Raw genomic sequence first — 15,446 nt, 5'->3', positions numbered from 1 at the left:
GAAAAGTCTCGTTATGAGAGATGGGAGGGATCTAACAGGCTGAGCTTGAACCTTATGAGGTTGACGATGGCGGAAAGTATTAAGCCATCAATGCCTAAGACAGAGAAAGCAAGGGAATTCCTAGAGAAAATTAAGGAGTGTTCACAATCGGAATTGGCTGACAAGTCGATTGTAGGAAGTCTCATGAATGAGCTAACTACAAAGAAGTTTGACTGGTCTCAGCCAATCCATGATCATTTGACGCACATGTCTAATCTGGCAGCAAAGTTAACGACCTTGGGAATGGAGGTACATGAGCAATTCTTGGTCCAATTCATCATGAACTCTCTACCTCTTGAATTTAGCCAGTTCCAGGTGAATTACAACACCATTAAGGATAAATGGAACTTTAAAGAATTAAAGGCTATGCTAATTCAAGAGGAAGGGAGACTAAGGAAGATGAAAGATCAAGTTGCTAACCTCGTAGGTCTTGGAAGTGCCAGTAGCAGCAAAAGAACATCAAGTAAGAAGGACAAAAGGAATGTAAAGAACTTCGTGAAAGGACCTCAAAGTCAAATCCAGAAGGAAAAGAAGTGTTTCTTTTGTAAGCAAGTAGGACACTTCAAGAAGGATTGTCCTAAAAGGAAGGATTGGTTCGACAAGAAAGGTAAATATTACAGCTTTGTTTGCTGTGAAATGAATCTTGTTGAAGTTCCTAATAATACTTGGTGGTTAGATTCTGGTGCTACTACTCACGTGTCTCATATAAAACCGGGATTCAGTTCGATCCAACCCATAAGAGGACCTGAACAGTACTTGTTCATGGGAAACAGGATGAAGGCACAAATAGAAGGAATTGGGACGTATAGATTGATCTTGGACACTGGATGTCATGTGGATCTTGAAGGATGTCTCTATGTACCTGAGTGTGCTAGAAATCTTGTTTCTGTTAGTAGGTTGGACAATTTAGGTTTTAGTATTAAGGTTGCACATGGTGTTTTCACATTGTACCGAAATGATTACTTTTATGGTAGTGGTATTTTATTTGATTCACTTTATAATTTCAACCTTGATGCAAAGTTTTCTGAATCCCTATTTAATGTTGAAAGTCGAGGCATTAAGCGTAGCGCAATTAATGAAAATTCTGCTTTCTTGTGGCATCAACGACTAGGTCATATTTCCAAAGAAAGAATTAAAAGGTTAATAAAGAATGAAATTCTTCCTCAGTTGGATTTTAGTGACTTAGATGTATGCATAGACTGCATTAAGGGTAAGCAGACGAAACATACTTTAAAGAAACCAGCCACAAGAAGCACTCAGCTTCTTGAGTTAATACACACCAATATATGTGGCCCTTTCGATGCTCCTTCATGGAGTGGCGAAAAATATTTCATCACATTTATTGATGATTACTCACGGTATGGATATACCTATCTACTTCATGAAAAGTCTAAGTCTGTGAATGTTCTAGTAATATTCATTGATGAGGTGGAAAGGCATTTAGCTAAAAAAGTTAAAATAGTGAGATCTGACAGAGGTGGTGAATTTTATGGAAAATTCGATGAAAGTAGACAATGTCTTGGTCCATTTGCAAAGTTACTTGAAAGTAGAGGCATATGTGCGCAATACACAATGCTTGGTACTCCTCAGCAAAACGGTGTAGCTGAGAGGCGGAACCGTACCTTAATAGAAATGGTTAGGAGCATGTTGAGTAATTGCTCATTACCCCTTTCTTTGTGGATATATGCATTAAGAACTGCAACGTATGTGCTGAACCGGGTTCCTAGTAAGGCAGTTCCTAAGACTCCTTATGAGCTGTGGGCAGGAAGGAAACCTAGTTTAAGACATCTACGTGTGTGGGGTTGTCCAGCAGAAGTAAGGCTATATAATCCACATGAAAAGAAACTTGATTCTAGGACTGTCAGTGGATTTTTCATTGGCTATCCTGAAAAATCAAAGGGGTATACATTTTATTGTCCTAAGCATAGTACGAGAATAGTTGATTCGGGTAATGCTAGGTTCATTGAAAACGGTGAAACTAGTGGGAGTGGTGAACCACGAAAAGTGGACATTAATGAAGTTCAGGTTGAAGTTCCTTCACCTGTAGTTCCACCTGAAGTAGTTGTTCCTATTGTTGCATCAGACTCTAATGACACAATAGGACAACATAATGATGAGCTAATCCCACTAGCTGAAAATACTATTGATGAACATGTCATAATTCAAGAAGAGAATAGTGAACCACAAATACCTTTAAGGCGATCTGGAAGAGAAAGAAGATCTGCCATTTCAAACGATTACGTGGTTTACACTATTAAAAATGAATGTGACTTAAGCATGGATGACGATCCGATCTCATTCAAAATGGCCATGGAAAGTGACAATTCCGAAGAGTGGTTTGATGCCTCAAAAGAAGAAATGAAATCTATGGATGATAATCATGTATGGGACTTAGTAGAGTTGCCTGATGGTTTCAAAACCATTGGTTGTAAATGGGTCTATAAGACTAAACGTGACTCGAAAGGTAAACCTGAAAGACTCAAGTCTCGCCTTGTTGCTAAAGGTTTCACCCAAAAAGATGGCATTGACTATAAAGAGACCTTCTCTCTGGTTTCAAAGAAGGATTTTCTTAGAATTGTTTTGGCTTTGGTGGCTCATTATGATCTTGAGCTTCACCAGATGGATGTGAAAACCGCCTTTCTGAATGGAGATCTTGAGGAGGAAGTATATATGGACCAACCTGAAGGATTTGTGGTCACAGGTAAAGAAAATTTGGTGTGTAAGCTGAGAAAGTCAATATATGGACTAAAACAAGCTTCTCGACAATGGTATATAAAGTTTAATGATACCATCACATCATATGGTTTTGTAGAGATCATTTTTGATCGATGTATCTACATTAAGATCAGTGGGAGTAAGTTTGTGATTTTAGTCTTATATGTTGATGATATTTTGCTTGCTGCAAATGACATGGGTATGTTACATGATGTGAAGAAGTATCTCTCTAAGAACTTTGAAATGAAAGATATGGGTGAGGCATCTTATGTGATCGGGATAGAAATATTTTGAGATAGATCACAAGGACTGTTAAGTTTGTCTCAGGAAGGATATATCAATAAGATCTTAAAGAGATATAAAATGGAGAATTGCTCTGCAGGAATAACTCCAATTCAGAAGGGGGACAATAGGACAACATAATGATGAGCTAATCCCACTAGCTGAAAATACTATTGATGAACATGTCATAATTCAAGAAGAGAATAGTGAACCACCAATACCTTTAAGGCGATCTGGAAGAGAAAGAAGATCTGCCATTTTAAACGATTACGTGGTTTACACTATTGAAAATGAATGTGACTTAAGCATGGATGACGATCCGATCTCATTCAAAATGGCCATGGAAAGTGACAATTCTGAAGAGTGGTTTGATGCCTCAAAAGAAGAAATGAAATCTATGGATGATAATCATGTATGGGACTTAGTAGAGTTGCCTGATGGTTTCAAAACCATTGGTTGTAAATGGGTCTATAAGACTAAACGTGACTCGAAAGGTAAACCTGAAAGACTCAAGTCTCGCCTTGTTGCTAAAGGTTTCACCCAAAAAGATGGCATTGACTATAAAGAGACCTTCTCTCTGGTTTCAAAGAAGGATTCTCTTAGAATTGTTTTGGCTTTGGTGGCTCATTATGATCTTGAGCTTCACCAGATGGATGTGAAAACCGCCTTTCTGAATGGAGATCTTGAGGAGGAAGTATATATGGACCAACCTGAAGGATTTGTGGTCACAGGTAAAGAAAATTTGGTGTGTAAGCTGAGAAAGTCAATATATGGACTAAAACAAGCTTCTCGACAATGGTATATAAAGTTTAATGATACCATCACATCATATGGTTTTGTAGAGATCATTTTTGATCGATGTATCTACATTAAGATCAGTGGGAGTAAGTTTGTGATTTTAGTCTTATATGTTGATGATATTTTGCTTGCTGCAAATGACATGGGTATGTTACATGATGTGAAGAAGTATCTCTCTAAGAACTTTGAAATGAAAGATATGGGTGAGGCATCTTATGTGATCGGGATAGAAATATTTTGAGATAGATCACAAGGACTGTTAAGTTTGTCTCAGGAAGGATATATCAATAAGATCTTAAAGAGATATAAAATGGAGAATTGCTCTGCAGGAATAACTCCAATTCAGAAGGGGGACAAGTTCAGTAAAATGCAATGTCCTAAAAATGAATTGGAGCGTAAAGAAATGGAAAGAATTCCCTATGCATCGGTGGTTGGGAGTTTGAACTATGTTCAAACATGTACTCGACCTGATATCAATTTTTCTGTTGGAATGTTGGGTCGATATCAAAGTAATCCCGGAATGGACCACTGGAAAGCTGCAAAGAAGGTTCTCAGGTACTTGCAAGGCACCAAAGAGAACATGCTTACATATAGGAGATCTTATCAGCTGGAAGTCATTGGATATTCAGACTATGCCGGATGCGTTGATAGCAGAAAATCGACGTTTGGCTACTTGTTCCTAGTAGCTGGGGGAGCAATATCATGGAAGAGTGGAAAGCAGTCTGTCATTGCTACTTCCACTATGGAGGCTGAATTTGTGGCATGCTTTGAGGCCACAATTCATGCACTATGGCTGCGGAACTTTATCTCAGGGCTTCGGATTGTCGACACTATAGCCAAGCCGCTGAGAATTTACTGCGATAATTCTGCAGCTGTCTTCTTTTCGAAGAACGACAAGTACTCGAAGGGTGCTAAGCACATGGAGTTAATACCTGTCTGTTAAAGAAGAAGTTCAGAAACAGAGAGTGTCATTCGAGCACATAAGGACGGACATGATGGTAGCGGGTCCGCTAACTAAAGGTTTACCACCCAAGGCGTTCAATGGCCATGTAGAACGTATGGGTATTATAGATAAGGCTTTGCTATTTTAGTTATGGGATGCTCATTATGTATTTGACACTAAGAATTCACTTAAAGATTATGTTTCTGATTTATTAATTATGTTATCAATAAAGTATGTGTATACACTTATGGTTTGTAGATAACATATGTTTGGTTTGAGAAATAAAAGTTCTTCTCATATAAGGATTGATATAAAATTAAAAATTGATTATGTGATACATGGAAGGGACTATGCCGATTAAATGACATACAACCGCCATGATTCGATCAATTTAAATTTTAATAAAGATCAAGTGAACTTGATATAAAAGTGCGCATTAAAGTTATTAAACTCTTAAGTTGATACAAAGGTCAAGTGGGAGAATGTAAAAATATTTTATATTCTATATGACCTACGTATCTATTAGTTTAATATAAAGTTCAAGTTCATATTATTGTTTTAGATTCTAATATAAAAGACGATACCGTGATGGATCGGTTTCGATTAAGAATTAGAATCCGGGTGTATTGATAACCCTCCTACTTTACCTTATGTTTAAATATATCTTTAATCTCATAATCATATATATATATGTTAAAGGTAATGATAATGGAATACATTACCATTATTAATATATATATCAGTATACGTGCGTTGTGGTACCGTTAATATAACGAATGGTTGTGATGAAGTCTTAGAGAGTTGTGTTGGTTAAGACTCATGTCTCTTTGACTAATATAAAACACAACACTCGTTCATCATTTTCCACTTCACGTAAGACGAGAGTCTTTCTAAAAGATACACAAGAAAAATACTGATTATTGAAGGAGAGATTAAAGGAAAGTTTGGGGTTTCTTGTCCATCAAAGAAACCACCAAAGAAAGAAGGTTAAAGAGGAGAACATCAATTGGTGGGATTGCATCCAAGCATGGATCAAAGTTAGTGTTCCTACCTTCTTTAGAATCATGTTAGGATTGAATTAAGTTTAATCTAAACTAGGTCTTGGTCTTGAAATAGATTAACATCTTTTGCTTGGATCCCTAGAGAAAACAATAGAAACGCAGATCTGCTTGCTAAGCAGATTCTTGTTGTTAATGAGGCATTGATGTCCTCCACCTAACACTTTTAACTGAATGAATGAAGTAGTGTTTCAAAAAAAAGATGTGACATGTTTTGTTTAGTTATTTACTTGTTCAATGACAAACCTAGTCTTTGGGAATTAGTTCTGCATTTCTAGTGGGTTAGAGCATGATTAACCCGGGGTTTTTAGGATGGAGTAGTTCGCGCGGAAGTACTCCATCCTAAAAACCCCGGGTTAATCATGGTCTTACCTTTTTGTCAAGAGTTGTTAAACTCCACTTTCCATTATCCCCTTTTGTAATGAGTCCATGACTCCAGTTACTTGTTGTTTCTTATTTAAGTCGATGAAAAACATAGAAATAGGTAGTCCAAACTACCAAACAAATCTCGTCAGCTTTTATGTTCTTGTTACAATTCTACTTGTATTTGGATCTGAAGAGGGACCTTGGCAGCAATCTAACACAAGTAAGAAAATAGTATATATTATGTAGACAATGATGTTGAATTTTAAGGTGAAAAAGATAAGCTTTATTTGATGACACATAGGTTGCATGAAAAAGATGATCCCACCACACCAAAAAAGAATACAAATCACATCCCTAGCTAGGCTAAAAAGAAACGAAGATGATGGATCTTAAAAAATCCCTAAGCTAAAGAGAAACGAAGAAGATGATACATAGGTTGCATGAAAAGAAAGATCCCTCTCTTACAAAAAAGAAAAGAAAGAAAGATCCCAACTCAATGTTAATGACTAAAAGACTAAAATCTTAGAGAGCTTATAGTTATGCTGCTGTTACATACTCTCAGGCCCGGTTCAATGTTTCACAAGACCCTGTGCTTTATATTAAACGGGTTTGTAAAAAGTTTTGTTTAAGATAATGATAAAACCAAAATAGGTTAAGAAAATAGTGACATGTTAAGATTCGTAGTTTGAAAAATATCAATTTTTGTTTTACGAATTAACGTTAAATGTACATGTCCTGGTTGCTCCTTCCTTAGCAATGCTACATTTCTCTGCATACAGTAGAATTCTATAAATTAATATTCAGTAAATTAATAAACATTCGAAACTAATAAATTTTCCTGCTTTAAAGCAGAGCCGGTTTACTAGGGAAGCAAGCGGTACAACCGTTCCGGGCCCAAACATGTGTCCCCCCATATAACAATAGTTAAGGGTTTCAATTTTTTTTATAAATCTATATTTTTATATATAAAAATTTATAAATAAAATTGAAAAATGCCCAAAATTATTTGATATGTATATAGTTTTATTTTGGTTACAAAATATTACTGATCAAATTTTAAAAATACTTTAAACATTATCTGAATATAAATTTTAGACGGTATTTTTTTTTTGCGCTAGAGCCCCTAACAGTGTTAAGCCAGCTCTACATTCAAATTACACTAGTTCAAAATATGAGATACATTGATAAGATAATAAGATAATATCTGTTTTTAGAAAATTCTATACAAACATATGGTTTCATTAAAATAATAAATTAACAATATGTATGTATATACATTGTATATAGTACAAACAAATAACAGTATTATTTCTTTATATTCATAATAAAATTATCTTTACATTTTCTTAATAAGTCTATATATTCTGATGATATTTAGTAAAATTATATCTATAACTATATTCAAATTCTATGAAATATATTTTATATACACCAAATAATATAATAAAATCTATATGAAAATCACATTTCAAAATTTTAATTAATGTATATACGCTAAAACATAACATTTTTCTTATTTTATAAAAAATATATTTAAAAATAGAAAAATATAAAAAGAAATTTGTTGTAAATTAATAACTCTATAAACTAATAAAATAATAGTACCAACATTATTAATTTATAGATTTTTAATTGTATATTCACACCTGTGTATTTTTTGAATTAAAAATATTTAGAACATCTTGGACCCTAGATCTAGAAGAAATTTCAGAATTTGTTTTAAGCCAACTTAAAAGTAGTGCTCTTACATAGTTTATTTATAAATAAATATGAAGAATGAATGAAATGCTATTTAATTTCTTTAAAAAACTCAGTTTTTATAAACAATAGAATACAATCAACTGTTTATGAAAATAGTACATTTAAAACACTAGATATATAGCTTTCTTATATTTTTTTATACGAAACCATTCAAAAACTTTCGTATATGCCAAATATTTCAATGATAGTCATTGAAAAAAAGTTTTAAATAACTTTTTGTTTTTTGATAATATTGTTTCTTAAAAATGAAAGTATTTTAATAAGATTTCTAACTATCTTCTCGTATCGGAAATTATCACCAGTTATATATATAAATGCATACATTTGTTTACAAAAATTCAAGATTCTAAAACTTGCTACACGTATTGAAAGCTCTATGTCCACTGTTACCTGTATGTACCGAAACAAATTTCGATGTCATGACGAGCTAAATCTACATTCAAAAAAAAAAGATTTTGCATCACAATAATCTAAAATCCAAAATCGCACTGAGCAGATGCCCATTAGATATATAATATGTACTTCAAAAGAGGAAAACATTACAATAGGCAGTTAAAGGCTACCCAACCGAAGAGCCAAATACAGAAGTTCCCACGAACTTGACATTCTCACAATCCAAGGATTTTAATTTACATTTTATCGATAAGATTGTTACTCAAAGCTAGGATCGTGCAGACAGCTACTAGAAATTCAATTATGTAACTCTGCAACTGTTCATCATTAAGTATTGTTCGAAGATGGCTCAGAATAGATCTAAACCTTGTCTACCCGACTACCACGTCCGAGATCTTGAGATGATACATCTTCAACCCAGTTCAAATCGGTTCAGGTGTTTGGGTTAGAATATTTTGGATTTTTTGGTTTTTCAATGTTATGTTAATTCAGTTTGGATTGGTTTCTTTATCCGTCTCAAACACTAATATGAAAAAAGTCACTCTTTCTGTTTTATTGAATTTATAAACAATATTATTGAATTTACACATACACAAGAGAATCATGCATCAACTAAACTCCTATTGGATAGCTCAAATTCATCTCTAAACGAACTATTGACTTCCTTACTATGATGCACTTGAACCGGTTTATACGTGTAAATCTTGGCACACCAGAGATAATACACGAGATTAACTACTTGTAACAAGGTGATTAACCAGTAAAAGTATTCAAGCTTTCCTCGGTTTAGATTGTTATCCGGTAACCAATTGCTTCCATCCGATTTGGCACTGAATTTATGAACCAAAGTCACAAGCAAAGTGCTCACATAGTTCCCGATCGAAATGGCCATCCAAAAAAGCGCCATGGCAGTACTCCTCATACTCTCCGGCGCTTGGTCATAAAAAAACTCCAAATGTCCGATCGACATGAAAGCCTCGGCAACTCCATGGAGACTGTACTGAGGAATCAGCCAAAGAAACGAGATAGGAACCATTGTGTGTGGTTTATCCAAAAGGCCATGCTCGATAGCAACATGCTTGCGCTTGATCTCAACAAATCCAGCGACAAGAGTTGCGATGATCGAGATTACGAATCCAACTCCCATACGATGGAGGAATGTGATTCCTCGCTCGAGGCTGGTGAATTTTCTGGCTATTTTTACCAAGAAGCGGTCGTAGAAGATGATAGTGGAGAGCATTGCAACAGTTGTGAAGACGGACATTGAACCGGCCGGGATTTGGAATGATTTGGTTAAGTGTCGATTCGTGGTTTTGGCTTGTTGAAGAGAGAATGTTCCTTGTTGAGCATAGGCTGTGATTAGTAGGATCCCAGAAGCTCCAATTGGACCCATTCGGATCACAGATTTTAGCTCTTCGACTCGGTGGACTGTGTTTAGCTTCCATAGGTTTGGGATTTGACCCGATTTCAAATTGTCTTCGTCAGTCACTATTGCTGCTTTATCCAAGAAACTAAAAACAATCAACATAAGAGATAGCCATCAGTAAACAAATGCAAGCATAAACGACTAAAATACAAGTTTTAATTGTTCATAATGTATTAATAAACTATGTGAAATGAAATGATTTTAAAGATGTTATTCGTTTATGTATTTTAATTGATTTTGGTATTTATATAGGATTTACAAAACCAAATAAAATTTCTTAGTTTCAAATCTAACATATAGCATTTTAGTATATACGAATTTATAATTTTTCTTCGGAGTTGACTATTTGTATTTTTAATAAATAAATTATCTAAATACATTGTGAAATCAAATCCATTAGCTATGTATGATTAAACAACACATGGTTTAACTTATGATTTGTAAATCATAAAATCGATAACACATGATTTTAATATGTGTTTAAAATCTTAAAACGAAGAGATCGTAAAATTGAATAACATATGGTTTAACTATGCTTTGCAAGTAAAAAAAAATTAATAACACACGGATTTAACATGTATTTAAAATCATAGAACGTATAATATCGATTAGTTTGATTTTTTAAATTCATCAAAATACACAACAAATCATTTATACTCAAACTAATGTTTTAGATCTGGAAAACTGAGCAAGGCAAAGGAAGTGACAAATGAGCAATTAATTACTAGTTAGCTAACTATAACTATTTCGAAATGTTTATATTTCGAAAACTGAGCAATTATATTATTATCTAAATATTACTATTTTGAGATGCTTAGATTTTGATAACTGGGCAGATTATTACTAAGTATACTAGATTCTTTTTCCGCGCTACGCGCGGATTACATGGTTCAATTTTGTTAATTTACTAAATTTTCCACTATATTTACAATATTATTAATTGTTTATATAACATTTTAAAACACAATAATTTTATAGTTCACCTGCAATAATTTATTTTATTTGTTTTAAATTTTTAGTGAAAGCATATTTTAAATCATGTGATACAAAATTCTAAATTGAAAAATTTTATTGGTGAAAAATCAATTTTTTAAAGATATTATATTAAATTAAATCACAGATTAATACAAAACTATACATGTGTTAAGTTGTAATTACAAAATTAGTTAGATATTTTAAAAGTTTATTTTAGTGAAAATGAAATATTAATTTAATTTTAAAATAAACACGACATTAACTAAATATTTAAAAGTTTTGTTTAAGTGAAAAATGAAATATAAATTTATTTTAAATAAATTTGAAGTTACTTAAAATATTTAAAATATTTATTTTAATGAAAAATGAAATATATATATTTTATAGTAAAAAAAGATATGAAAATATTTTATTCAGATATAATTTCAGAGTAAATATATGAATATCTACTTGATTTTTTGTTTTAGAATAATTCAAATAATTTAAATATTCATACAAAAAGTAATTTTAACAACTTTTTAAAAAATGGTCCAAATTAAAAAATCACACATGAATTAAAGTCATCAATTCTGTTTTAGTAGAATAGATTTATTAGATTTTTTTATGGTTCGGGGCTGTTGCCAAATCAGTGTTCATTAATTTGTTTATCATATTTTTTTTAACTCTTAGTTTTATTTTTAGTTCATATTAGCCAATTTTTTTGTAACAAAGTTTTTATTAGCCAATTTATGTACAGTTATTGTAATTTTAATATGTTTCTTGCAACTCATATTCATTAAGTAATTATCTTACCTAGAAAGATTTTCTTGTTAGAAAATAAGTTATTAAATTATTTTTATAAAAATATTTTAGCCAATTAAGAATTTTTTATTTCTTTTAGCTGTTAATAAGAATCGGTAGGCCATATATTTAGAAAATAAATCCATCAAAAATACTATTTTGATAAAAACTCATTTACAAATGTAAAGAGATTTGCGTACTCTGATCATAATACAAACTTTAACTCTTCTTCAACACGCCTCGACTGGGTTTCGTGCAGTTGAGTTGGAGTTTGTCCAAACATAGTTGCGGTGGGTATTTCCATATAGGTTTAGAGAATACTTGCGCTTTGTAAGTGGCCAAAAGGTTATATAGATGGAGATGGGGAAGTTGAAGAGAGTCGTCAGGTTGGGGTTTTTGATCTAACTAAGGTGTTAATGGCTCTGAACGGTGGAGGAAGTGTCTCTATCTAGTCGAAATTTTGAAAGACGGTCGTATGAATTATTTAATGGTGTAATGTGATTTGCCTTAACTATTTTAAGCGTATATGAATTGTGTAGGTTAGGGTTAACGAAGAGGGAGGAATATGATATGCTATATTGGCTAGAATGATACATGGAATTAGTGTAAAGGTTTTCGAGGCCCATCAATTTTTCATTAAAAAATTCATGATGACATGGCTAAATGATTGGTTCTAAATATTTTATCATATGTGGCATGCCTAAGAATGCTTGAAATTAGTTGCTTTTATATAGTAGTGATAACCATTATACTATTTTTGAATTGGGTCCAATAAAAATCCATTTTTTTGCAGCATACTATATAATACATGCCAAAAACAATAAAAATGACAACTTTGATGTGTTTGTCGTGGCTTGAACTATACTCACGTCTTCTTGCTTTTGGAACTTTTATCTTCAATGAATCATCACCGATTACAAATTAAGATTTATTTTGTGTCTTTTTATTTTTAATTTTTGATTTGTCTTGTTTCACCCAGTGGACAAGTTGTTGTACGATTACTCAATGGTTTACGTTACTATATTGATTTACTCTTTAGGTCGTATCATTTTCTAGTTATAAATTTAGATTTTCCTACGAGTCCTCGTGACTATCTGGATATATAGTCATACGGACCTAATCTGAAATAAATAATTCGATACTAATAAAGTGTTAGTTGATACTAATATAGTATAAAATTTAGGATCGAAACAATCAGTAGTATATTTTAGAACTATATTTTATGGCTACTCTCCTTTAAAGAAGTAGCTCTAGTTTTCTATATGTGAATTTCTAAATTATATATCATATTGGTGATATATAGAAATATAGAAACTGGAGAAAGAAAAGTCATCAATAAAAATATTACCTCATGTGTTTGGTGTGTCTGAGATTACCACCTAAGGAGATAGGAGCATCAATTTCATTGTTGGTATAGAGAAGTGTAGGATCAGAAACCATCCTCAGTTTCCTTTTGCGAAATGCTGAGACTGCGACTTGTATTAAACGGGTAAACGGACTACCGGATGGAATCAAATGACGGTAAAGCCGGAAACCGCCGACAAAAGCAATAACGGATAAGAACATAGCAACTGTCGGGATGCCTAAACCTAGACCCCACCCAACGTTATCTTGGATGTACACAAGAACCGTCACGGCCACTAAATTTGCTGCTCCCATGCAAAAATAGTACCTAATCATTCAAAAACATCGAGAAAATTATAATTATTTCGGCTTATAACTTATAATATCTACATAGTTAACTAGAAAGAAACTACTATATCCATTAAACACATGCTCATAACTCAAAAATACGACTTTTGGACATCTATATGATTACTTATTTTTTACTTAGAGACCTATAATTAAGAGATTTGTTTTAGTGGTTTGCTTAGGATCCATGCTCATCCTTTTTTTACATCATAGTAGTATTACAAAGTCATCTTAGCTAGGAATCTACGAAAGGAATCTAATAATTTTATTTTTATGTATAATATATCAAGAAAAGTATTTAATAAGTACCCGTTGAAGTAGTTCCAGGTTTTGGTGGTTTGCTTAGGATCCGACTCGTCGAACTGATCCGCACCGAAAGCAACAACACATGGTCGGATCCCACCCGACCCGAGAGCTCCAAGAAGAAGAGCTATGTACAGTATACTCAACTGTGCTGTGTCTGCTACTACACAAACCTCTTCTCCTTTACACGGTGGTGGTCTTAGCGTTGGTATTATTGCTGATATCGTCAGTAGTGTCATGCCCTGTAATTTTTTTTTTCATTTTACCATATATCGTTAGAACAATTAAATTGATGTAATGTTTATTGTTTTGACCTGAGGTCATTGTAATAAAAAAACAATGTCATATTTTTTTGTTATAACTTTTTTTTGTGTTATAATTTAATACAGCAAAACCCATTCCTACAAAAATTCAAGAATTTTTTTCTGAATTAACGTTATATATAAACGTACGATTTGGTAGATGATGGAAGCGAAAGTGATGGTCCAAAACCGGCCCGCGAAGGAGTCGGCGACAAAGGCACCGAGAAGAGGAGTGAGACTCGAAGTTCCGGCGAAGTTAGTGAGAGTGTTGGCTGCTTTGGTTAAGGGAAGGTGAAGCTGTGTTGTTAGATAACTTATCATGTTTGCGTGAAACCCAACCACCGCCAGTTTCTCACATATCTCGTTAGCTGATAATAACCATCAAATTATTAATTAGAGATGATCAGATTCATATTTTCACACAAAAAGCTCAAATCATACCGAAGATGAAGGGCATAGTAATTAATCCTCCCTTTGGTCGACTTGAACTCCCATGAAACTGTTTTTCTTCTTCACTGATCTTGTTCTTGCTCTTCTCCTCCATGTTCTTGAATGTTGCTTGTAATGAATAGTTAACTATGTTTATGTATTTTGTTTGTTGTAACTTGTATGTGTTGAAATTAGTATTAACCAGGGGGGCTATATTTATAGGCTTTTTGGTTTACAAATTACTAGGTGCTTTAGTGGCTTATGCGTACGAGATCTATAAATGAATACGACAGTGACGTCTATAGATTCACAGCCACAAATTAAACCAGATTTGGTTTACTTGGACCGGAATATCAGCATTCTCTACTAGGATATCAGCATTGAGTAAATATCTAAGACGATTCATTTCTCAAAAAAAAAAATATCTAAAAGGATTTCTCATAAATAAAGTTAAACAAAAAGGGTAAAAAGCAACAAAAAAATTGAGAAACGTCTTTTATTTAAAAAAATTAAACATATTGTTGAGAGATTCAATTAAATAAATCATTTTCTAATGAAGTATGTTGTTGAGTCTACCGATTCTTGATGGTCTTATTATCGTCGGGATTCTTGTCAATTTCATTGAACATTATTCTACTACATTTTAGTCCCTAGTTAAATTATTTGACTAAAACCTGAAAAACAATTCTTATGAACTAATGTTTGATTTTCATGACCTTATGAACTAGTGTAGTTTTAGGCTTTTAGCACCTTCTTATCTTTTTTTGGCACAAATGTTTAGTTTTCAGTGGACAACATGGACTTGACTGAGTAGTGTCATCTATACACGTAATTTTCAAAGGTGGAACATGATGAAAAAAATAACTTCCATGATTTTCTTTTGAACTATGATGCATCATGCAAGCTCCTTTTTTTTTTAATCATGCAAGCTCTTGTTATTGAAAAGAAAAAGAAATTCTTGTTATTGATGTATATCTCGTTTAACCACATTTTCTCAAATTTATAGTTTGTATATAATAGAAAGATTTATATAATAAAGTGCCTTTATATGAAAATAACTCTATATAATAATGCCTTTCAAGTCAGGTTTGTGCGAATCATCATCATTAACACAAAATCCCATATTTTGAGGTGCTTACATCACATCAACAATAAACTATTTGCGCTCCATTTCAACCAGTTGG

At 32.9% G+C, this 15,446-nt stretch overlaps 1 protein-coding gene across 1 annotated transcript; it reads right to left on the bottom strand.

Moving 5' to 3' along the window:
* Window positions 1-8,884: 8,884 nt before the first annotated feature.
* LOC106394123 (protein NRT1/ PTR FAMILY 3.1-like) lies at window positions 8,885-14,518 on the bottom strand. The gene is made up of 5 exons (XM_013834725.2): window positions 14,275-14,518; window positions 13,984-14,201; window positions 13,538-13,773; window positions 12,885-13,208; window positions 8,885-9,866 (listed from the first exon to the last, which is right to left on the bottom strand). Exons 1-5 carry the CDS (start codon window positions 14,375-14,377, stop codon window positions 8,957-8,959), a joined length of 1,791 nt encoding a protein of 596 aa, XP_013690179.2. The 5' UTR covers window positions 14,378-14,518; the 3' UTR covers window positions 8,885-8,956.
* Between the last annotated feature and the right edge of the window lie 928 nt (window positions 14,519-15,446).

This window comes from Brassica napus, chromosome A2 (assembly GCF_020379485.1).
Source record: "Brassica napus cultivar Da-Ae chromosome A2, Da-Ae, whole genome shotgun sequence".
NCBI lineage: Eukaryota > Viridiplantae > Streptophyta > Magnoliopsida > Brassicales > Brassicaceae > Brassica > Brassica napus.
This window is presented reverse-complemented; position numbering and strand designations above follow the sequence as displayed.